Source organism: Echeneis naucrates, chromosome 15 (genome assembly GCF_900963305.1).
Source record: "Echeneis naucrates chromosome 15, fEcheNa1.1, whole genome shotgun sequence".
Taxonomy (NCBI): Eukaryota; Metazoa; Chordata; class Actinopteri; order Carangiformes; family Echeneidae; genus Echeneis; species Echeneis naucrates.
The window spans coordinates 20,045,325-20,071,105 of NC_042525.1; the positions used below are offsets into that span (position 1 = coordinate 20,045,325).

The following is a 25,781-nucleotide window of genomic DNA, read 5'->3' on the forward strand; positions in this document are numbered from 1 at the left end:
ACCCAGCAGTGCAGGTGGATGCTGGTACCAATCTGAACAAGAATGACAAGGCTTTGTGGACAGTTCTAAGGCCTGAATTCAATTCTCCAGAAGGGCAATTATATAGATGCGCAATTTCAGAGGCCAGAACCGGAGATGGAATGGGATTCCTGCACAGGCTTAGTCAATGACCAAAAGACTATCATTAGTATACTCAAGACAATTTTATTACTTATATTATTGATGTTCCTTTTGTATGTGTAAATATGTGTGCATAAGACAGACTGGCACATGCATGCACATTTATGCGTGTACATATGCAGGTGTGTGACTCACTTGAATCATCTTGAGTGGATTTTTGTAATAATGAAAGGTTATTGTTTAATTTATTATTATCTAGCAAATGTTAAAGATCAGTCTTCAAATTAGGCTTTTTAATTTTTTACAGATGCATCCCTGTACAAGATGCATCTGTACAATGATGTGAGCCTTTAGAGGTGAATGACTGCTTCACCTGATTTCCCAAAGAAGCTCCAACGAGATGGGATTTTTTGCTGAGTCACACTGAGACAAATTGCCTGCATGTGCATAGTCTATTTTCAGAGTCATGATTGCTTCAATATTCAGTTTGTAGTCACAGACATTTATCATATCCTGTGATATTTTACTTTGGTGCTGCATGTTCCCAAACAGAATGATTATTAGCTAATAGAAAGCAAATGACCTTCAGTGAGCTCATCAGCGCCATCTTATCTGCTTGAATTGCCCTCTTGGTAATCCCATCGAAACTGTGGTAAAGTCATTCTACTATGAACCAGCCAAATGATGTCAGTCAGACGTTAAATGATTGTGGAAAATAATAACAGCTCTACCATTGTTCTTCATGATTTTCTGAATATTAGACAAAAGACTTGCTGTGTGAGCTCTCACCCAACCTTCAGCAATAATTTCTGCGTTTCATTGGGTGAACACAAGTTAATTGGCCTCGCCACTACCATGGGTGAAAAAAAAATAAATCTCTATATGCTTGATAGAAGGCTGGAGTGAAATGTGAATGGAAAGATTACCCAGCAGATTTCCCAGAGACTGCACTAGCTTTCTTTAGGATGTATCTCTTTACTAAAAATAAGATTACCAGATGCAGTGCTTCAGTACCCTGTCCGGTGACTTTACTGATAAATGAGGTTATTTTGTTAAACTCGTTCACAAAGGTTTTCTTTGCGTCGCTGTGGCGGGCTCAGTGGCCCCGCGGGAAACTGCAGACTGGGCAGTGGCAGAACTTCGAGCCAGGACGGCCATGCTGTGATGGGAGGGGCGGAATGAGCAGCCGCAGACAGCAGAAACAGCAGTCTGGGTTCCAACACCTCCTACGTTCGCACTCGCTTGCCGCCCTATTCCGAAACTCCCCGACGAACCCAGCCTTTCTCCTTAGAGGGCTTTCAGATAGGCGCACAGCGGTGCGGCGAAGTTGCAGAAGTCGGCGAATTAGCGGCGTGTCAATGTTTTCCTTTTCCGCCCGGTGTGCCTGGTAAATCAGGAAAAATTGCCTGGTGTAGCTGTATCGGAGAGAAGGCTCGGGAGGAGGTGAAACTGCGGGTTATGATGACAGAGAAACAGACGGCGACAGAGAAGATAATAACAGGTAAGCTCGCCTGGTGATATCCAAATCGGCCGGCTGTGGTTTTGAGCAGTTTAATGAGCTTGTCTTGTTTAGTGCAGTCGTCCGTAGGATGCGTTCGCACGCACTGAAGGGACATTACTTTGTTTTACGGCTCAGATAATGGCTGCGGACACCGGACGGTGATCCATTGCGATGTATTTCAGTCTAAAATGTCCCCCCCCCCCCGACACACTGCAGTGTATGGAGGCTGTTCGGGCTTTCCCAGGACAGCCGCAGTACAGGGGACCTCGCCTAACGCCGTGTACCGAGCCCTTCTCTTCTCACCGCCGTGCCCAGGGGTTGAAGCTCGGGAATATGACTTGTTCTAGCCGATGGCGGAGCTCGGTGTACCTGCCCCCTTGTAGTAAGATGCGGCGCACGTACTGCTCTGTCACATCGCCGCAGAGTTTGGTCACATGGCCCGCCCCATCGCAGCTGTGAGTCAATGCAGCAAAAAGTCTGCACCATGTCCTCAGGTAACGCAGTGTTAGTCAGCAGCCCAGAGGCCGGACAGGACGTCCAACCGCGGCCCTTTCCTGATAGGACCTTTTTCTTCGTCTGGGACATCCTGTAATGGCAGACCTCATCCGGGATTCCTCATATTTTCTAGTTTCTAATTGTTCCAAACAAAAACGTCGAATTGCAAATCATCGTGCAATATCTGTTACTCTTAATATTGTTGCTGTGCAGTTAGACATGAACTAGAGTCGCTTTGATTGAAAGATTTCTACATCATGATTTCACATCCTGCGCTGAGGTGATAGTGGCCCATGGATGCACTTCCGCAGAGCTGTGAAAGTGTTCATTAACTACAATGATGTGTTTGCCCTAAGGCTGGGCCATATGGAACAAAATCCTCTGTCGATAGTCGATATATCATGGTATAAATCAATTAACTACTTCTGTCGAGTTTAAAGGTTTCTTTTTACTCCTATGTGAGATGTGAAGATACCACATTAATAGTAATATTTTCTGTCATTTGTTAGACATGTGAAATTTACTACAGACCTTGGAGAACTGTATTTCAAATTAATAAAATGATTATAAAATAAACTAACATCTCAATTCTAACCAGTCAAAAGCTCGACACAATTTGCTGTGCACACTACTCTGTTTCTTGTCAGACTTTAAATAGCCAAAATATCCCCACATTACTGAATTCCTCAGCCATTTCTTCTCAACAATGTCCTCGTCTTTTGAGCCTTGGGCTGTGTCTGTTAGGGTGTCTTCTTCGGGGACACTGTCATTCTGCCATTTTCACTTATTTTGCTCTCACTCCTAACGCACTGGTGGCCAAAACATAAGCATGTGTGCTTACGTTTAGTCCGGCTGCATCACCTACTCTCTCTATGTGTGTGTCAACCTAGCCTGACGTGGCTGTAACTCTATTCTATCTGCATGACTGGCTCGGCACGGTGCTATTCCTATTATCATTGGCTGTTTGTCTTGTCTGTCAAAACATGGATGGAATGAGTTCTATCGACCATGTCTTATTTTTCTATCATAAACATAACACATTTCTATTGCCCAGCCCTGGTTTGACCTCAGTTGTTTTTCTTTGCGAGCAATTTTTCTTCCTTCTTTCCTCATTAGAGATTTTGGAAATGCTCCGCCAATATGTAATTGAAACTGATAGACTGCCATAGGGACCTGATGAGGTCCAGCAGGGATGGAAGCTAAAGATCAGATTTTGTGTGACTTAAGCTAAAATTGCTGCTTCTATGTTTTATAAAAATAAAACCGAACTTGATAAACCTAAGTGGTCACACTCTTGATACAGTTGTTTTGAGTGGTCAGCTAGTTACTGATTTTCCTGACAAAGCATTTGGTCTTGTGATTTGCATAATATTTTAAGGGTTTTAAACCATTTCCCATTTTTTGTTGAATAAGTCACTTTGGAACTCAACAACCTAATTTATTTTTACCTTCCCTTTTACAGTGAGGATAGGACACTGAGGATAAATCTGGCCCTTTGTTCATGATCATTTCAATTAGATATCCTTGGAGAACACGCGTGCATGAAAGGGCAGTTAATTCAATGTCACAGTAGCCCTTTGTCTAGTTAACTTGTGTTGAAAACAAAAATGACTTAATCTTGGTTTTTTCTACAGCAGGTGGTAAAGAAGCATCTTGTACATTCATTCTCCATACTCTTTGGCAGTGAGTTCCTGGAACTAAATTTAGTTCTGCCTGAAGAGGATGAAATGTGCTTTAAAATCCTTCAGGGCTGTTTTTTAAAGGTTGGATAGGTTTGACAATCCCTTTCTGTGCACTTCGGACCAGGGCTTAGTTGAGAGTGCATCCAAATTGTTTGATGCTGTTTTAATCCACTGACCATGTTGTGGCTATCCCAGAATACTTCTTGTTTAGAAAGCACACCAAACAATGCAGTATTCTTTTGATAATACTTCTTTCAGAAAATCTTCAAACTGCCTCACTTCTTGCATTTTGTTTTATTGCAGTCTATGGTTAAAATAAGGAAAACAATGCCCCCCCAACAATCTGCTTTTATTTTCCCTTAATGACAATGTGGAAGCTAAATTTAAGCAATATTTAGCAAATTACTTGCAAAGGAAAAAACACTTAATGGACCTGATGTGGACAGGCTTACACCTGTCCGTATCAGGTCTCAAAGCTGACAATGCAGATCAAAGCAGTAGAATGGGGAGGGAGGAGCTGCTACAGAGCTCAGAGACTGGATTGTGTCAAAGATCAGCCTGGGAAGAGAAACAAAGAAATTTTAAAAGATTAGCAGACCACGGTAATCTCATAATTCTTGCGTTGAAGGAGTTTGGAACAATTACCCCACAAATGCTGGAGCAGGATTGAGACATCAGGGAGAAAGGTCTTGGTTGGAGATGTAACCGAGATTCCAATTGTCACTCTGGCTGAGCTCTAGAGATTCTGTGTTGAGAAGGAGAAACCTCGAGTAGGAGGTTCTTCAGTTACTGTCCTGATTGGCAGAACCAGAGTCCTGATGGGAACCCAATCAGGCATTTCCAGAAAGATGTTAATATGTCTGTTTGCTGAAAGTCCCCCTCCATTCTGACAAATCCTCAGAGGACCTACAGTGAAGAACAGCAGAAAATAATCAAGACAGGATGTTGTGAAAACTGCTAAAGAGGGTTCAAAATTTTACTGAGGAAAGTGTCTGAATACAAAGTGATTTTTAAACTAAGTTTATGTTTGTTTTATGAATTTGCAAAAGTCTGGGGTTTCTGAAGATTTTCTGAGAGTCAAATTTCACATTTTTAAGTAAATGGCATAATGTGTCAACATATGAAAACACTTTGCATTGAAAGTGTTTATTGGGTAATGAAACATTCTATTGAGTGTAAGGACTCTGTCTACAAGCATATACAGCTAAGGGAAGACCTCACAAAGATGATTAAAAGGAGATGTCAGATAGGAAGATACAGCATCATGGCGGTAGGATTAAAGGTGGAGAATTCTTGCACTTGCACCTTTTATAATATTGTAATCCTATATTCCAGTTGAGCAGATTTGGAACAGTGCCATTTGCGTAAGTGAGCACGCCTATGATTGGGCCTTGTTTACATGGTCAAGGTTTACTCCTGTTGAAGTTAATCACTGCTTCTGGAGGTGCTTGTGCGCAATATCACAAATTGAAAATATTACGAGCAAACAACCTTGACTACTTTGGGTTTTATTTTTTGTTGTTGTTTTTTTTGTCTCTCTTATGAGGTCATGTATTTAATAATATTTTGGGCCAAGCCCTGAGGTTAGGAGTGTGTGTGCAATTCTGTCTGTCACAGGATTCCCTAAACATCAATTAAGTTTGCTACCATGTGTGACTCCTGCAAAAAACTTAAAAACTATCTGTGACCAAAAAACAGTTTAAGCTCTTTATCAGAAATAGCCTGCATCAAGGCAAACACAAGTAAAAATTTATATCGCATGGCCTTCATGTACATTGAGGATGCTGATGACATTGTAAACAGGAAATGGCTGATTGATCACCAAAAGCAATCCAACCAAACAACAGCAGAGGAAGTTGAAACTTTCAAGTGTAGGACTATAATACTTGTGATTTAATTCTTCATGTTGTGTCACCACTTGTAGGCAAAGCTGATTGGCATGATTCAGTTACATTTGGAGAATATTTCCATCAGTGCTCAGTCAAACTCAAGTAGATTGAGACAATTCACTTCTAGATGTCAGTGAAACCATTGAGAAGCTCAGAGCCACAGGGAGTCGCTGGAGCTGGATCACATCTCTGTTCATCAGTGTATAACACGCAGAGTGAGAAATTTGTGCCAAGTAATATAGTTGACATAGAACCATTCACAAACACCAATAACTGCAATTCAGGTAAATTAGAAACAACCTGGTCATTGTTGCTCATGTTGCCAACTGTAAAAATCTCACTATAAGTGTGAAATGACACTACTTAAATAAATACCACTATTAACTGGATGACTCATTTCAATTTGGCAGCAGGCACACAATTCGCCATCAGTCCTGTAACTGCTCAGCGCCTGGCCCATTCTGTTGCCCCATAACGTTTCAATGTTATTCCTCTTTGGTTTAATGACAAAAATGGCCACAATTTAAACCTAAAATGCTTCGTTTTGTATCCACTGGATCAGATAAACAAATGTTGCTTCAAGGTGATTGTGTTTTATGAAAAGAAAGAACAAGCGTAGAATAGTGTTGTTGACTGGTGTAATAAGAGAGTAAGTCTCTACCTGGAGTACAATGCAGAACATTGCAGTTAGAATATACATTTTTTAAAAAGCATTTTTAGACAGGATTTGTTCAACAATAACAATAAATAATATCACAGTATTTTCCGCCCATATTGGTTCATAATATATAGTTCATAATATATAGTTCATTCACTATAGTTAATCAGTTTAACCCTTTGAGTCAATAAGTCATACCAGCCTTCTAGTCCCTGCAACATCTTCGTCTTTCTTTCTTCTTTTCTTGTTATTTATAATGGGATTAGTCATTTGCAAGGTTAACTTTGAAAGTTTTCATTTCAGGGCTCATGTTAATAAATTAGAGTGCTTTATTTTCTGTGTGTGATGTGCAGTTTTATGCAAAAATAGAAGGAAAGATATTGACATAATACCAGCAGCATTGTATAAATCACAGTTCTAGTGTCAGGGGTCAATCTGAATATGGTAGATATATAAATAATATACTTTTTATGCATTATAGCATTCTGTATACAGTAATAGCAGAGATCCAGTGTAGGCTGAAATCATTTTATATGAATAATTTAACAGGTGAAGAGCAGTTGTGCTCTCTTGCCCACTCTTTGTTTGTGTCTTGTGTGTGTGTTGCTCTGAATGAAGGCAACACAGGCGTTGTCAGCCTACTACGATGTGAGCCATTGGTTTTTGAACTTATCTAGCCATAGCCATCTTGGTTATTCAAAACTAGTAGAAACCACATTTGGTGGAGAAGGTTGAGCTTAGGAGGAATGAGGGCTGGACCTGCTCTATAATCTAGCCTGATTTTTATAGACAGGTTGCTGTGTGGCCACACCTGCAACAAACAAATATCTTTATTCAAGACTTGAAATTAGAAACTAAGACCACAAACCTATTAGGAAAACCTTTGAGGTGTGATGAGTGTGTGATGGGACCATTTCCAGAAAGCTTAAATAAAGTCAAGGTGCCATTCTGTGCCTTCCTTGTGTACTTTTGCTGTGCCTGTGCGGGTTTACTTTGGCTTTGGTAATTTTTAAACTCTAAAGCCTCTTTTCCACAGATAACTTACTAAAAGCCCCTAACATTTGGCTTTTGTTGGCAATGGAACAGGGAACAATCAAACAATTGCAGTAGACAGACATTTGTCAGCTGCAGTTCTTACTGGCATTGATGAACACCGCACCTAGATGAATACTTACCTGAGACCCTTTCTCTCAGCTCTGACATCTTTAATAACATACACATAATGACCATAACTGTCACATGTGGTACAATGCACTCAAGCATGGGAGATAGTTTGTGTTTCTCTTACTAGCAACATAGAATCTGTTGGTTAATGAAGAGCAGTGAATATGAAGCAAAATTAAAGCCACAAGCTCTCATAGAAAGAAATGTATATATTAATTAAATGTATTAATTTATTTAAAACATGAAGCTGCTGTGTTCAGCAGAACACCTCCTCATAGGCTAAATATTTCAGACCGCAGAATCAGAGGTAAGCATGTGTTGGACACACAAATACAAAAAAAAAGAAAAAAAAAACAAATATAAAAAATTTGTATAGCATAGCTATCAGGTTTGCTCATATGATCTTAGTAATTGTTGGCTTGTTTGTTGCCAAGATTGAGATCCATGTGTATTTTGCCAAAATTACAAACAGACATTGTAGCATGTAGAAGTGGATGTCTGCACAATGGTGAACTATTTTAGTCTAGTCTGGATTGACAGAAAGGGTTTTAGTAGTCAGGGCCTGCTTCAGCTGAACTTTGGTTATCATGAGATTTTCCTACACTGATGACAGGAAGGAAAGCCATTGTTTAACAGAGTGTGATGGCATTTCTGCAGAGTGGGGCTGAAGCACTTTCCCCACTACAGGAATCATTCTACCTTTGTGCTATTGTTTCATATCATGAAACTATAATTTAATGACATTTCATATCTTTTTTTCTATGTGAAAAATGAAAAATGAACCAACAAGGGTGTTTTAAACATCAGTTTCACAATAGGTCACATTCTGGTAACAGGGGCTGACTTAAAAGCTGAAGTGGTCAAGCATACTGGACAAACACAGATGCACAGGCCCTCAATTTGTACTATTATGGCCAGAAAGAGTACTTTTGTGGGCTTTGGAGCTGCTTGTTCATGATTACTGCTCAAGAAAATGAACAGAATTCCTGATCAGATAAAGAAATGTCAAATCAGTTTTCTCTGGCTTTTATAGTTTACAATGTACTTGTCTATAAAATAAAGAATAAATCAAGTTGGGGTTTTTTTTCTAGATTCATGAGCCATTAGCTGAGGTTGTGCTGAGGCTGAATATGTGGAACATTTAAATTACAACAGAAAAGAGGAAAAACACAAAGGTAGCAAGAGACTGAAAAGCCATAATTTGGGTCTAAAATGGTTAAAAAGCTTTTACTATCCCCTGCAGCACCCCACACATCTGTGAATAAACTGTATTTTATGCACATGGTTTCACAAAAATTAGAACTACAAATGCGTTTTAGCCCAAAGCTGCTTTACTTGCCTCTAAAGCATGCATGAAGATGATGGTGGTGGTGTTGTAGGTGGAGCCTTTTCAATGAAGTAGTAATGTAAATTACAATGGAAATGCAAAAACTTCATACCAGTGTCTCACAACAGTACCAATGTATCACAAACATGATTTCACATGTTGTGAAATCACAGTGCTGCAATAGGTATGACCCAGGTTTCTGAACCTTAATGCCCTGGTATCTCTGTGTGACTGTAAGGCTGGAGGTACCTCGGATGTATTGCATATTTGTGGCACCCTATGAACATATTGATTTATATTTTTGAGCCCATGTTAATGGTTGAGAGCAACACACAGCCTGTTGCAGTTTTCTGTGATCAAGAGGTTCCGTGTTCAAGCTGAATCTTACATATGTGAAAGAAATGGTTTTCCAAACCGTTTCAGCAGCAGCATGTGGAGACATATTATAGACATTACTGACAAAGACAAATCTGAAATAATTTAAAAGCAGAGAAAATTAATATTCAAGTATCCGTCAAGAGGTGGCCAGAGCAGCAATAAAGTGTCATGACCCGGCCCGAAGGAGATGACAAAAGTGGGAGAGAGTGCAATGCCAATAGAAAAATATATTTATTTTGGGGGAAAAAAAAAAAAAAAACTAAACTTAAACGCAGGTATGAAGTGTGGAAGCCAGTGGTATCAGTCATACATATATGGGTGCAGTGATAATGTAAAGTGTGGTGGTGTGGTGCGAAAATGGATAAACAGCCAAAGAAATCAAAAGTGTGGCACTGGCAAGGAGGAAGAGAGAGAACTGGCTGCCAGCAACAGGTGCGTTTATCATCTGGAGCACCAGGGCCAGGTGCTCCTGATCAAGTTGATTACATTAGCTGATTACCTCAAAAAAAAAAAAGTCACTAAAGAGGAAAACCCATAATAAAATAGGCAGGGCCGTCACACCCCACCCCCCCAATAAAGTCAGTGTCCCAAGGGGAACACTGGCACACTATACCAGCCAAAGTAACTGAAATTATCTCCCCAACTAAATATCAAAACTGATAAAAAATAAACCCATAACCCTTACACCCTGGAAAAAAAAAAAAACGGGGAAAGAAACAACCGAAAATCCTAAAACAATAAAACAATCAACTGAAATCATTGAAAAATAAACAATTCCCCGAAATTATTAAACCTAATGGGGGAGAAAAAAAAAACAAAAAAACACATAACCTGCATCCTGCCCATGTCGTGCTCCTTCCTGCACCTATCCTCAGCAACCCTGGGTCTTGAGAAGCAAATTTAAGAAAACAGGCACAACCCTGCAGAAATAAAGACCACCTTATTAATCTCTGATTAGGGCTCCTCAATGAACGGAGGAAGGTCCGTGGATTGTGATCTGTGTAAACCACAAGCAGCGCACTTCCACCCACATACTTCGAAATGTTGTAACGCCAAGATCAACGCCAATACCTCCTTTTCGATCGCCGAGTAATTAAACTGGTGACAATTGAATTTTTGAAAAAATAAGCTAACTGGTCTCACCACCCCCTGGTCGTCCCCCTGCAACAAGACGGCACCTGCCCCCACTTGGCTAGTATCAACCTGGAGCAAGAAGCTGCGGTTAAAGCGTGACGCTGCCAGAACAGGAGAAGAACATAGCACAAACTTCACATTATCAAAGGCTTGCTGACATTTCAGAGACCATACAAATTTTGCCTTGGCCTTCAGTAAGCGGGAACACCACAGTGAAAAAGTTTTTACAGAAACTGTAATACCCAACCAGACCTAACCATGAGCCACGCTTCTGCCAACCGCTTGAACAGCTCCCAGATGCGTTGCAGATGGCAGTGCCATGTGTCACTGTAAATAACCAAGTCGTCGAGGTAAACTGAGCATCCTTCCAACTTGGACACAACTTGGTTCATTAACTGCTGGAACGGTGTTGGTGCATTTCTTAAACCAAATGGCATTACGGTATATGAATACAGACCCGATGGTGTGATGAATGCCAATATCTCCTGAGCACACTTGGACAGAGGTACCTGCCAATATCCCTTGAGCAGATCAAATTTAGCAGACCCGACACAGTCGTCCATTCATGGAAAAGGTTCTGGCTTTGTAACTGAATTTACTTTACGCATATCTGTACAAAACTGAGGTGTTTTGTCTGGCTTTGGAAACAAAATGCACGGGGAAGCGAAGAGAAGAGAACGGCACAGCAATGCTATTTTCAATCAAATAAGCCACTTCAGAGTCAAGATGTAGTAGCTTCTGTTGTGACATATGATAAAAACGCAGTTTTATTGGCTGCGCGCCTCTCACATCAACGTCGTGCTCCACCCAATCGGTGCTCGAAGGGACATCAAACAAATCAGGAAATTTCTGGACCAACTTGGCCAGCTCACAACGCTTTGACTCCGGTAAATGAGACAGCAGCTTGTCCAAGTTACACAGAGATTCTGAATTTTTTTTAAGTGACCACAAAGCAAACTATCATCAGGCTCAGGCACCCCATCCTCATGGGTCACAGCTACTGAACTGGCAACCAGAACCGGATGCACAGAGGCCGGGCACACGCCATCCCCACTCTGATCTGATTTACCACCACGGCTGTAGTATAGCTTTAACAGGTTAACATGACAAAGCTGTTTGGATCTTTGCCATCCTGGTGTCACAATTAAGTAATTCAAATCCGAGAGCTTCTCAGCGACTGTATATGGACCAGTGTATTTGGCCTGAAAGGGCGAACCGACAATAGGTATTAGTGCCAGCACTTGGTCCCCAGGACGAAAGTCCTGCCGCTGTGTGTGACAATCAATTTTTCTTCATTTTACTCTGAGACACCTGTAACTAATTGCGTGCCATAGCACCCACTACAAACAACCGGTGCCAAAACCTCTTCATAAAATCAATCAAGATTTTTGGTGGCGCAGCATCCACCCAGTTATCTTTTAACACAGCCAATGGGCCCCTCACCACATGCCCAAAAACCAGCTCGTTTGGACTGAATCCAGTGCTTTCTTGCACTACCTCTCTCACAGCCAACATCAGCCACGGGAGCCCCTCCTCCCAGTCTCGATCCAGCTCAGTGCAATACGCACGCAGGAGAGACTTGAGTCTGATGGAACCTCTCCAAGGCAGCCTGACTTTGTGCATGGTAAGCCAATGACTGACTATGTTTTATCCGCAATGATTTTAACACATGTTAAAATGTGTGACAAAAAAATTTGACCCTTGGTTACTTTTGGGATGCCAAAAACCGAAATAAACTGCGACAATGCCCTCACCACGGCTTTAGCTGATATGGACCTCAGCGGGTACGCAGCCAGATACCTGTTGCTTTGGCACATAACAGTTAACAAGTACTTACAGCCAGATTTAGAGCACGGCAACGGGCCGACACAGTCCACGATCAAATTTTCAAATGGTTGACTTACGGCAGGGATTGGTTGCAGAGGAGCAGACTTCACACGCTGATTCGGCTTGCCTGTCAATTGGCACATGAAATGTTTTAATATGCGTGGCAACATCTGTTTTTTATGTGCGGCCAAAAGAAATTTTCAAGATGTTTAAATAAGTTTTCCCTCACAAAATGCCCACTCATCGTGGGCCACTTTCAGGACAAGAGGGCAGGACAATTCCTTCAGGGAGGAATCACACACCTGCTCCTGCATTAACTTACTTTGTGGCACAGACAGTGGAAAATCAGACAAAGACAGAGCCTCAAAATCAGTGTCGCCAAGCTTCTCAGATACCTCAGGTTCAGCCTTAAGCATTGCATTTGTAACCATGCAGGCTGAAAGAAACTCAGGTATGGCACTGGAACTCACATTGAAAATGGTATCAACCGGACAAAGGGAAACAACAGGTGAGGGAGGAGCATCAGCTCAGATGCGGCTGCCAGCCAAGCCGTTGCCCAAAATAAAATGAACCCCTTCAATAGGCAATGCTGGCCGCACCCCCACAGCTACCTCACCAGCTCACAATCAAGGACCACCTTGCGTAACGGCAGGGGCAAAACAGTTAACCCCATCCCCATGACTGAGGATACGGTCACCGCTGTCAGTCTCCACGGATAAAGGCAGCACACACTGGACCATATAGGAATCATATGCCCCTGTGTCTCAAGATTGTAATTGGGACTTTAACATTGCTACTAACTAGTGCCACAAACCCACGTCTGATGAAAGGAGCGTATGCATCCAGGACATCTGGCTCACCGACAGAGGAAAACACTCCAGCAACACCGCCAGTACCCACTGGTGCAGCAGCCGCCGCAGGCTTAACATTGAGAATTGACTGCCATATGTTTAGACCGCAACACAGGACATTCGGCCTTCCAATGGCCCTTCTCATGACTGTAGTTAAAGTTATTACTGCTTTCAAAACTGCTTCGGGAATTAAACGGACTAGGCTTCCCAGAACGCATCTGGTCACCCGCCGCAGCACATCAACTGTGCCCCCACCCCAGCCAGAGTCATCACGGTCAGGCGTGCGCGCTCTCCAACCGCCCTTATGGAGCACAGCCGCATCAGCACCTATTAATATAGGTCACAATCCGACCAGGCAGTGTGTTTTTAAACTACTCCAAAATGACTAACTCACACAAATCATCAAAAGTTGTAATATCCAGTGCAGCCAACCAACGTTTAAAATGGGTAGATAAATTGCGAAATAATTCAACATATGTTTGGCCACGTGTCTTTTCCCAAGCTCGGAAATGCTGGCGATACGCCTCAGTTACAAGCTCATAGGCCTTAAGCACGGCGGAAATTATTTTAGAATAACTAGAACTATCAGCCGCGCTCAAAGATGAATATGCCCCCTGCGCTTTACCTGTGAGAACGCACTGGAGCAGCAGAGCACAGTCTGTATCTTGCCGCCGAAACACGCTCAAACAGCACAAAAAATTAATCAGGATCCTTCTCATTAAATGGTGAGATAACTTGCAGAAAAAGCAAGTTATTTAGGTCAAAAGGGACACACACCCTCCATTCCAACTTTGCCTTCTCTGTCTGCTGGCAGAGCACCTCCAGCTCAATTTGTTTTTTAGCTTCCAATTTACACTTAACGTTTCTCGCGCTCCATCTGCAGCAAGAGAAGTTTTTTGCTGTTCAAATGTCAGCCCCTGAGTCTGGAAAGGCACGGCCACTACAGGTGAAGAAACTGGCACCGGACCAGATGTAAACATTCCCAGTTCCAAAAGTTTTTATTTCAAAGCGGTTTTTATATCTTCTTTCCGCATCCTATCCCCTACGGCCACTTAATAATGCTCAGCCAATTTCAATAACTGTTCTTTTGTGCACTTCTCCAGAGCCTCCTCTGACGGAGCTGCCATGAATACATCAGACTCAGCCATTTCAATACAACTTGATTACCATCAGGACTAGACAAACAAACTACAACTTCACACCTGAACAGGGCCAGCAAGCCAGTGAAGTATCCCTGTGCGCACAAAGAGGATAACGGTTTGGAGTTTCCCCGCTATGACCCCAGCTAACTAAGCCCCCCCCCAGTCTTCATGCAGCGAGCAGTGGCAGGTATTTATGCACTAAAGAGCGCTGGCACGGGAAGGCGACTAGCAAGCCAGCAACCCTCCCGAAACCATGGACATGCTCCCAAGACAATGCTTCAAGCACTATGTCGCCACAGAACTACCACAACCGACGCAACGAACCCAAGGGGAATGCTGCTAAACCTACAAGGGAAAACTCTGTACCACGCTATGACCACTGCGGACGCGAAGGACCAACACTCGCCACCCGGTCAGACCGACCCATTTTGTCAGGAGTTCAGTCTTCTGCTAATGTACTCCAGGTAAGTCCGAAGAAGAAACTCTCCCTGATCAGTCAGTCAAAAAACACCTTGGGCTCTCCCTTAATCAACCACAGCAAATGCTTGCAAATGAGTGACAAGTGTTCCACCATCAAGGTAAACACAGAAACAAAGGCACCAGGCACGCCAAACGCACCCCACCACAACTTTACGCACATGCCACTGCCGGCGCTGACCAAAAAAAACTCGTACTAAGAGAAAACAAATACAAACTATATCACCAAACCCTGCTTGTAAACAAACTAAATTCCAAATGCTACAAAAGCTACAAACTTACCTTAAACAGAACACCTTTCAACCAAACTAAGGAAAACAAGTAGACGAGCCCCCATTTTGTCATGACCCGGCCCGAAGGAGATGACAAACAATTTAGTGCCTAACTCTGCCAGGTACTTGTGAGGATACATACCTTTGTACAAGACCATGTTCATCCATGAAAAGTGCAATAAACAACAAAAAAATCAAAATAATAATAGTAATAATAATGTTAATAATAATGTGTCCACACCCAATAAATATGTGTGTGGGAATGGAGTATTTGAGTGTGTGCTGAGTGCCTGGAGTGTGTGGACTGTGTGTTTTCAGTGTTTTTTGTGAAAAAGCAAGAGACGAAAGCGAGTTAGTAACTACTGGCTTAGTGTTTATCACAGAAAAACAACAAGTACCGGGAAAATTACGTCACTTCCTGTCGTAACACAGGTAGTGTGTTGAGAAGTGACACACAGGAAAATCATGTGATCATGTTTACAACGAGATGGTAAATATTCCATCGTCGGATGTGGTGTAAACAGCTGCAGAATAGATTACAATGTTATTGTTTTTTGCTTTTTACCAGATTTTTGAGAACCCATTAGCGCAATGAAACAGCGCTTCGGGGCACATTGAATGTGTGGTATTTAAGTGTCACTCTTCCAGTTTCATATGAAAAAAAAAAAGCATTGCTCTGTCTTATTTGGTTGCACTTCTGCTGACATTTAAAAATATGCACGCGTGCTTCCACCTGTTCAAAAGGGTTAAAGACCAGCAGTAGGATTTTAAAATGTATCCTTTGACTCACAGAAAGCCGGTGTAGTGATTTAAGAACAGGTGCAATTTGTTGGACCTTGTTGGCGTTAGTGAGGACTCTGACTGCATCGTTCTGAATAAACTGGATTTAGTCAGACCTTTCAGGAGCTAAGTTTGATATTGGCCTATAGTTGTTTCTTACTGAGGCATCCAGGTTAGACTTCTTTAAGAGTGGTTTGATAACAGCAATCTTCAGAGCTGATGGAAAAACACCTGACTGAAGAGAGCTGTTCACAATCTGAAATACATCTGGTATTAACCTGGTAAAAATATTTTTTTAAAAAGTGGTAGGCAAAACATCCAGGCTGCAGGTCTCTGTCGCAATCTCTGTTTAGGAAGGTTTAATCTTGGCGGTGAAACAGTTTTAACTAGGGCTGAATGATTTGGGAATATAATCTAATTTCGCTTTGTTTTTATCCAATGTTGCAATTGTGATTTAATATGCAATGTTTTTGAAATTATTATTTTATCCTCTCTTTTTCCCAACAAAATTTCATGAATTATGTCAATATGGCCAACATAATATTAGATACATTTAGTATACAATGCTCTTTTCCATAGGCTGGGTGTCTTTGCCAGAACTAAAAGATGTCAGATGCAAAAGATGCAAGAGGTGAAATAAATAACATTTGATTTAAATGTTCATTACAGAAACATAAGCGCAACAAATCTTTGGCTTTGCCTCTATGTTACCTCCAGTCTAGGTGAGCAGGGACGCAACATAAGAGTGCAAAAACAAACTTTGTCTCCAAATCAAAACAAAAAAAGTACTAGATATATACAGTGATCAGCTATAAAGTACTAACCAAAAGAGATCAAAACCCACCACCAAAACTGCTACTAATCTACACTAATAATAATAATAATAATAATAATAATAATAATAATAATAATAGTCAACACTAATCACTAACACTGTTATACACAAGATCTGGGGTTCTCAAAATGTGAATCGCCAAAAATCGCATGTCACTGCTGTCAAGTTGAGTTCCCACTGGTGACTGGAATTCCTCGGTTTTATAATCCCTGGACGCAGCAGCAGCAACCAATAGGACAGCAACACCACTTGCTGTCAGGAGGAAGGCAGGATCAGTGCAGCTGCTACAAGCACTCTGACACAGACAAACAGAAGGACAACACAGGAACAACAGAACAGACACAATATGGCCAGGGCCGTAGCACTCTCTGCATTTAACTTACAAAGTCATTGAAAGGAAAAAAGGCACTGTTTAATAACATGCACTTTTAAACATTCTGAAAAATAAAGATAATTTTAAATGACATCTATCTTACTGCTCCAAAGTCAGTAACATTTCACACAAACTGAAACAATTTGCCTCTTCTACTTTGATATTGTTTTGTGAAATCAAGGTAAAAAAAAGTTAGAATTAAAAAGATCGATAAATACACTTTTAAATTAAATAAAAACAAACAACTACCTTGAACATTATATATGTTAACCCTGTAAACCCTATGCATTGAACCCAGTTATTGCCGAGCGATTTCCCCATGCCCTTTAGAACTACGCTCATACAGAGTGACACTTTCAAATTGTCCAGGCAATGATGCCTGTCTTGGGTTTAGTGTGTGTGGTGGCATTTTAGCCATACAACTGTCATAAATGGCTTTGTGGTGTTTTTTTTTAAGTGCTGGAAGAGGTTTGTAGTGTTGCCCCATTAAGTAGCAACAGTCGCACGGCATGTTCTGCACAATACCTGATGCTGCACAGCATCTTCCTTTTTAAAACTAAATAATTCTGCTGAGGTGCTGTTCCTCTTCGAGACTAAAGTCTCAGTTGAGTCAGTTTCTGACTATTAGTAGATAAGAGCTATTGAGGAATTGATGCTGCAGGCTTTGTCAGTCTGTCAACAATGTTAAATAAAGTGCCTGCATTATTTTTGTTTGTGTTAATAATGTCAGAGAAAAAGGACTTTTGTGCACATTTCAGCTCTTGGCTATAAGTGAGAAAAAAAAATTCGTAGTGAACCTGGAATTTTCTTCTACACCATCTGCACTCTGCTTGTCTACACGCACTCTTCTGGATTGCAACAAGTTTGGCCTTCCTCCAGGGTACCTTTTTTTTTCCCAGACACAACTTTAGATTTCATGGGGTGATGTTATTGATAACACTCATGACTCTGGAACTGAATGAGCCAACAAGGTCATTGACAGAAGCTGAAAGCAGAGCGTGTAAAGGTGTAAAAGCCTGGCTGAACAGCGAGCAAGTGTTTTCACTAATGAAGCGTTTCATTATTACCTCTGTTTGGGTTCTGCAGGTGTAAACAGGAAGGAAGACACTATACACTATGATCTGAGAGAGCCACATCAGTCACCTCTACCTCAGAGATTTGAAAACCCTTAGAAATGATTAAGTCTAGAGTGTGTCGCTTATTATGGGTTGGCTCTGTCACATGCTGAGATAGTCCAAAACTATCCGTAATATTTAACAGTTCTTTAGCATTTGCATTATAGGGGTTGTCAACATGAAAATTAAAGTCACTCACTATGAGAAAACAGTCCTCTGTTGTTATTATAAGATTGATTATAAGATCATTAAGATGACATTTAAAAGAAAAGAATAATCAAAACTGCAGACTGCATTTACACAAAATTCATGTTGTAATCGCTAGGCCAGGATTTGTAAGTGGGTCGTCATGACCTATTTCCAGCTGACAGCCAGTTTTCTGCACATTCAGTTGGATCAAATAATTCAAGGGAGCGGCCCTCTGTTGTGATTCAAATAAGGTCCTCTGTGGTGTCGACATGTAAACAGCTCCTCAACGAGCTCTTGAGGCACTTCTGTGCAGAGAAGCCCTGCTCACACTGTGCAGCTGAAATGGGAAGAACCAGCAGCATTTCCACAAGGTGTAGGAGGTTCTGTAAAATTAATGAAGTAATTTAAAAGGTATTCATACTAACTGATCAAAAGAAATAACTGCATACCAGATCTAAGTCATTACAATTAAGGTGCAACCTTCCATCGATGTTTCCACTTCTGAAGTGTACGTTACCTTGTAGTCAGTTCTGTATGACTCTTTGGTTAGAATTGTTTGTCATAAGCTGCTGTATGACTTGTCCTTAAATGTCTGGCTGACGAGGGTCTTCATATTCTGCCACTCCCCGGGCACAGCATCCATCTGGCATCCAGAACTAGCGAGAGAAAAACATAGTCTTGTCACTCATCTGTTTCATAGCCTGGTAACCCATCGAACCCATGACACAGCAACATGCCTTGTGAGGACATGACTGAAACGCTCCATTAAGGCCTCCAATTGATTGTTGCCATAATCAACCAGTTCAGTGCTGTTTTCAGGCCAAGTGTCAAGGTAGAAAATTTTGAAACAATTCACGGCACTATAATCCTCGGAAGTCATTTTGTAATTGTATCAATAATGCAAGGCCTAAATATTGTTGTAGACATGACATGCAAATTTCAAATCAAAATCAAATCAAATCAAACCAGATTTATTTGTATAGCGCCAAATCATAACAGAGTTACATCAAGGCACTTTACATATAGAGCAGGTCTAGACCAAACTCTTTATAAATTTATTTAAAGAGACCCAACAGATCCCCCGATGAGCACAATAGTGGCAAGGAAAAACTTCCTTTAAGAGGCAGAAACCTCGAGCAGAACCAGGCTCAGGGGGGGCGGCCATCTGCCTCGACCGGTTGGGTTGAGAGTGGGAGGGAGAGGGAGGGAGAGAGAGAGGCATGGGGGGGGTGAAGGCAGGAACATGTTGCTGCATGAAGTTCATGGAGTTGAGCTGTAATACAGAATTCATGTTATATGGGACCAGCAGGTGTTGCAGGAACATGGGATGGAGATGAGTCACCACCTGCAGGATGAGGACAGGGAGAGAGAGGAGAGGAACTGGGAGAGACAGAGACTTTGGCAGAACATGCTTAGTAAATGCAGTATAAATGCTTAGAACTGGGTGAAACTGTGTTTTTTAAGAAGGATGGTTCTTATCAATACATGCAAGGGGGGAGGAAAGGAGAGCGAGTGAGACGGAGGGGGACAGAGGGTAATGGAGAGGAGGGGAGACAGAGAGAGAGAAGCTCAGTCCTTCCCCCAGCAGCCTAGGCCTACAGCAGCATAGCTAAAGAGTAGAGGACTTTAACTTTTTAACTATAAGCTCTGTCATACAGGAAAGTTTTAAGCCTGGTCTTGAAAATTACTAAAGAGTCCGCCCCCCGGACCGATGCTGGTTCCATAGAAGAGGAGCCTGATAACTGAACGATCTGCCTCCAGATTTACTCTTGGAGACTCTAGGAACCACAAGTAAACCTCCATCTAGAGAGCGGAGTGGCCTGCTAGGACAGTAAGGAACTATGAGCTCTCTGAGATACGATGGAGCTTGGCCATTAAGAGCTTTATACGTTAAAAGAAGGATTTTGAATTCTACTCTATATTTTACTGGTAGCTAATGAAGAGCAGCTAACACAGGAGAGATATGATCTCTTTTCCTAGTTCCTGTTAATATTCGTGCAGCAGCGTTCTGAATCAACTGAAGGCCTTTTAGAGATTTCTTTGGACATCCAGATAGTAATGAGTTACAGTAGTAGTAGTGTACAGAAATGCCCCCTTGACCTCCTCTGTGTTCAGTGAATGTCAGGGCATCTGTATGCATGAGTGTTGATATTGTGGGTGGTGTTGACTCAGTCCTGGTTACATCCACCTCAAAGCATGCAAAGAAAAGGTTGAGCTTGGCCAGATTGCAGCTGGCACTTGAGCTTGGGTCTTTTGAACCCTTGAAGTTTGTGAGGTATTGGATTCTCTGCCAGAAGCGCTAGCCTAACCCTAACCCTAACCCTGCATTGAAGTGCCCCTCAATCCGCCTCTTGTAGGCTGCTTTAGCCTCCTTGTGGCCTGACTTTAGGTTAGAGGCTTTATAATGGTTTTTCAGCAGCAGCTTGACCTCTCTGTCTCGCAGTTGCAGAATCACAGTAGCTGGCCACATTTTTGTTAGTTTGACTTCAGGCACTGATCTCTTAACAGCAGGTCTGTTTGCCGGTGTGAGAAAGAAGGTCAAACTGCCTTAGATGTGGGCACACAGAGACCTTATATACCCCTTAAACTCCAGGGGCTATATTAATATTAACATTGCGTATGCACAAAACGTGACCTAAAACTTCCGTCCTTGAGATTTGATGGAAAAATGTGTGCACTCCTAAGCAACTTTTGGCCCATGCATACACACAGTTTGGAATAAAAGGGGAATTTGCAACACAGACGGTGCGGAGGTGAACTGAAGTCCGATTGAAGAAATGAAGAGTGGGAAGAACAGTTATGTTTTTATTATTGCCCTTCACACATTTGATTTCAACCCGTATCATGCATTTGAACAATGTCATCAGAATGATTTAATTCAACTCCATTATTTGCATTGGATTGAGTAATTGTTTAGGAAACATCTCCTTAGAATCTAACTGAAAATTCTTTATCAGGAGGAGGAGGAGAGGACGGCGCGGCATCTGCCTAACATGTAAATAGCACAATATTTTCTTGTGATACTGTGATCGCATCATGAGATGCCGATTAAATTAAATAAAAAATTATAGTGTGGAAAACAAAGCCATTAACATTTGTTACATTTACTACATACTTTCCTTATCTCAGTGTAGCTCTACTTGATGCTTTTCATAGCAAACCAGGCATAAAGAAAATGGTAATGTACACACACTTCAGTCTAAAGAATATTTTTCATGATGGGGGTTAGCACAAACTGATTAAACTGACAAATGTAGTGGTGAGCCCTGTCCGTAATGCTGATCCATGGCACTGCTGGAGGACTATGCCATTGGCCGAATTAGGAGGGAGAAGGTCTTCAGGACCATAAAGACTTATTGGTCCATGATGATGATTGTCTTATGAGCCATTTTAGATGACCTGGAGCTGCTCTTGGATCTATGTGCTGAACTGGGTCCAGCATTAGAGAGGGCAACATGCCAGAACCACGCCATCCTGGTGCAGACACAGGTCCTCACCCCTTTTTAAATGGGAAAAATGCAGAGGAAACTGTCTTCAGTGAGGTCCATGCCCATGCGTGGCCAGTGGTGGAGTGCCCCATCGGCCTCCTGAAGTGTTGGTGGCGTGCTTTGGATGTGTTGGAGGACTAGCTTCTTTACCATCCTGCCAAAGTATGTCACATTATAAGAGCGTGTGGCGTGTTACACAAAGTGGCATAGACGAATTGGATTATGACCCGGAGGCAGAGCCCCCTTCAAGACAAGCGGGATATGAATTTGTCTCAACTCCTCCGTCAGGTTGTTGATTGCTTGTATTGTCTCCTTTTGTAGCTGCAGGACGAGTTTTGTGTACATCAGTGTCAGGTCAGAAGCACTGAGCCTCCACTTCTCCAACAGGCATTTCCACTTCCACTTCAGAAAACTTTATTTTTTTACCTTTTCTTCCTGCATCCACCATCATTTCCAACAAGACGTCATACTTGTATCTGAGTCTTGTTTTATATGCAGGCTGCATTCATGAGGTGCTTTGCATTGACCCTTTATGGGTGTGTACAGTACATGGCATGAAGCCGATACAGGTGTGCACACTTATAGTCAGTCTGTGATTTAAGTGTGCATACGCAGCGTTTTATAAATCTGAATAGTTTCTGACATACACAAACTTTGGATTTTTGGCCTCAGTATACCTTTAGTGACAATCCTGCACATAGTTTTATAAATGAGGCCCCAGATCTGGTGAGCAGTATCTTTCTGTCATTGTGATGTTGATACGCCAGCTCTTGTTAGAGTAGATGCAGAGCCCCTGTCCTTTGCCTTTACCCGAGTAGCTAGTTCTGTCAATCTGTATGGCCCACTAGTGTGATAGCTTTGTCTGGTGTTGCTGCATGAATATTAACAGGAACTAGAAAAAGGGATTATATTTCTCCTCTGTTAGCTTCACTTTTCCCTGGCTACCGGTAAAATTCACAAATTCACTAATTCACTGTACAGTGTACCTATCTTCCTGTATTTCTGGGTGTTTGCAGAAATAGGAATAAACAAAATAAGCAAATACAGCAACATAGGGAAGAGAAGAGTCGCAGCAAATGACTGTGCTGCCAGCCTGACCCGAAAAGCCTGCTGCTTTTTTTCCCCATTCTTCCCTTAATACTGTGTGAAACTGTGGATCCCTTAGTAATGAAATGTTGAAGCACCAAGTGGGGGACGGTTTCACCGTGGATTTTATTTGAAGGTGGAGGGACACCAGTCCATGATCACTGATTATACTTTTGTGCAGTCTGGTGTTGATTTGAAGTGCAATGGAATTTTACAGGAAAAAGTTAATTCTTGAAAAAGAGGGATGCACTGGGGAGAAGAGGATATATTCCCTCTTTGTAGGATTTTTAAGCCTCCAGCCATCGCCAATTCCAAAGTCATATATTCAGGACTTTGGATGATTGTGATTTCTTTGTGTACATGTATTTGTGATGTATTGGCTTTCCGGGTCTGTTACCATACTGTTTTAAGTAAAATTGAGAGCGGACAACATAAAGTATTTAATCTGGGCCTCTGGATTGTCCAGGAAACTCTCTGGGATCCCCGAAAATATGAGATTGTCCCATTTACTCGTGAATTGTATGCCAAGGAGAGTTTCTCCAAAGTGGAGAATCCATTAGTCGGCTATTGTAGAAGCAATGACGATTTTTGATTAAAATTTGGATTTAAAAGAAAAGGTCAGTTTTCTTCTGAATCGAGTAAGTGGGTTTCTTGTTTTTTGTTTTGTTTTGTTTTTGTTTTTGTTCATTTATTTTTTTGCCCTAGAGCAAATGCCATGCACATTCCAGGACACTATAGTTAAGTAAGACATGAAAAGAGAGAGCTTTCAATCACTCTGTATATGAATATGGAGCAATGATGACATTGCAATAAACAGAAGTTATCACCTTAGCAGAGAGAGTAAACTTGTAGTGCAGGGAAGGTATGAGCAGCGATGACGTATGCTACGAGGCAAGGTCAAGATCCAAATTAATGTTCAGAGAATTGCTGAATGCAGCCCATTTTTTGTAAAGACAATCAGGTAGCATATATATAATCCAATGATATATATTCGACAAGAAGTTTCAGCCACTGGGAGATGTTGAGAGACTGCTTATTTTTCCAGTTAAATCGGATTGTTTTCTTGGCAATGGCTAGAGCTACAAGAACAGATTGGTATAGATGGGTATGTAAGTTGGTTGATGTTAGGTCACCAATAAGGCAAAAGTTAGGAGTTAATGGGATTCTGCAGTCCAAAATGGAGGAGATTGTCTTTGTTACAGTTGACCAGAAGTGCTGCACAGGAGAACAGAGTGTGTGGAAATAGGAGTCTGGTGTGTTTTGGGTGCAATGTGTGCACATATCGGAGCGAGAGAAACCCATTCTGTGTGTTGTGCACTAGTAGGGGCAATTTGGTTATTGGCAATTAATATTAATAATTGTGGGGAATAATTATCAATAATCAGAATTATCTACTAAAAATAGTAAATCTTGGGGCACCAACCTGTCATCATAATTCAGTTATCAAAAGCTAAACACTGATTACAACTGGCGGTTAGCGGTAGCAGTAGCAATAGCATTCATCAACAGCAGTAGCACCAGTGATAGAAATGGCAATTACAACAGCAGCAGCAACAGCAGTCATAATGGTGAAGTGTGTGTGTATAGGGAGAAGACAGAGGAAAAGAGAGAGAGACGGAAGGTGGCGGTAGGGTCACTTGAGTAATGTGCCTGTCAGAGTCAAGATGGCGGTGGAGTGACATAAGCTACGCTGTCTTTGGAGCCAAAATGGTGACTCATCATGAGATGTGGTAGGAATGAACAAAGGGAAAGGCGCTTGAACTTTACGCATTACCATTACATAACCTCCATGTAATGGACTCAAGATCAGGCGACCACACCCAATGGCAACTTTAATGTCTGTGAGATGTGTGTGTGATTGGGATGAGAGAACAGGGGTACCTCGAGGGATTTTGGGCCCTGTGAAAAGAATCTTTACAATTTATAATTTATATATATTTTAACATAATTTTGTTAGGGGCCTCTCTGGGTCCCTCTCAATCATGGGCCCCTCAAATCCTTCTACTTTTTCCCCCCTTTTCAGGTCCCCAGCGAGAAAGAGTCCGGAAAAGATCATCACCACAGTTACAGATAATCATGGCTGGAAGGCGGCACTTTGTTGCGTCTTCAACAAAGTGGGCGCACTTGTTTTTACAGGATGTAAGATCAGCTGACTGCACAGTGATCTATGTTGGGTCCAAAAAAAAAAAAAGAAAGAGGGAAAAAGACAACAACAGTCCATATGCGCGTCCCGCGATTGAAGACTGTGACCGAGGCTTTAAGGTGGTGGAAGTCACCATCTCAAGTTTGAGGTGGTGTTGCTCCCTTTGGCGGCCAGGTCTTGGAGAAAGCTTGGAGTAGCTCTCTATTGTAACCGGTGCACTGGGAAAAAGCACGGAAGTGGGTCGCCATGGTGCTTTTATTACCTGACTGATGTTGCCGGGGACCCCTGCTGAGTGTGCCTTGGTGGACATTGGTTTCAGCCAATGTCCACACTGAGTTTTTGTTCAAACTCAGTTTCACATCTAGGTGTGAAATCGTGGGGGTGGTGGTTCTGTTTCTAAACGGTCAACTGACTCTGGCTCAGGCTTTTGGAAGGACATGTTCTTTTCAAAGCACATGGATAGAGATTCCAATATGCATCTTGTATTGAGTTGTTTGTGATCTGTGAAGCACTTAGAACTGGATCAGCTGTAAATTCAAGGTTTTTTTTGTCATTTAAAATGTATTTTAGCAGATTTGGGCCCATTTCAATATCAATAAATGCACAGAATGGGTGCTTGAGAGTAACATATATTTTAGAGAGATTTTTCTACTTTTTTGGAGAAAGCCTTGTGATGGTAATGACAAATTCTGGGGGGTGTATGATATTGTGGAATGTAGGAATTTTCTTCTATTTTGTCTGATCAGAAAGCCTCAAATAAATCTGTGTTTCAGAAGTAGGTTTTCCTGTAAGAGGTGATGGAGGTGGGTGATTCTTTTCTGTTCCGCGGTGCTAAGATGGAGAGGGACTTTGTTA

At 41.8% G+C, this 25,781-nt stretch overlaps 1 protein-coding gene across 3 annotated transcripts in view; it reads left to right on the top strand.

The window, feature by feature from the left end:
- Positions 1 to 1,349: 1,349 nt before the first annotated feature.
- hspa12a (heat shock protein 12A) overlaps positions 1,350 to 25,781 on the top strand; it is a 63,763-nt gene continuing 39,331 nt past the window's right edge. For all 3 annotated transcript variants that reach the window (XM_029521013.1, XM_029521015.1, XM_029521014.1), the window contains exon 1: positions 1,350 to 1,621. In XM_029521013.1, coding sequence (XP_029376873.1) covers positions 1,579 to 1,621 — 43 coding nt within the window. In that variant the 5' untranslated portion in view covers positions 1,350 to 1,578. The remainder of the gene's footprint in view (positions 1,622 to 25,781) is intronic.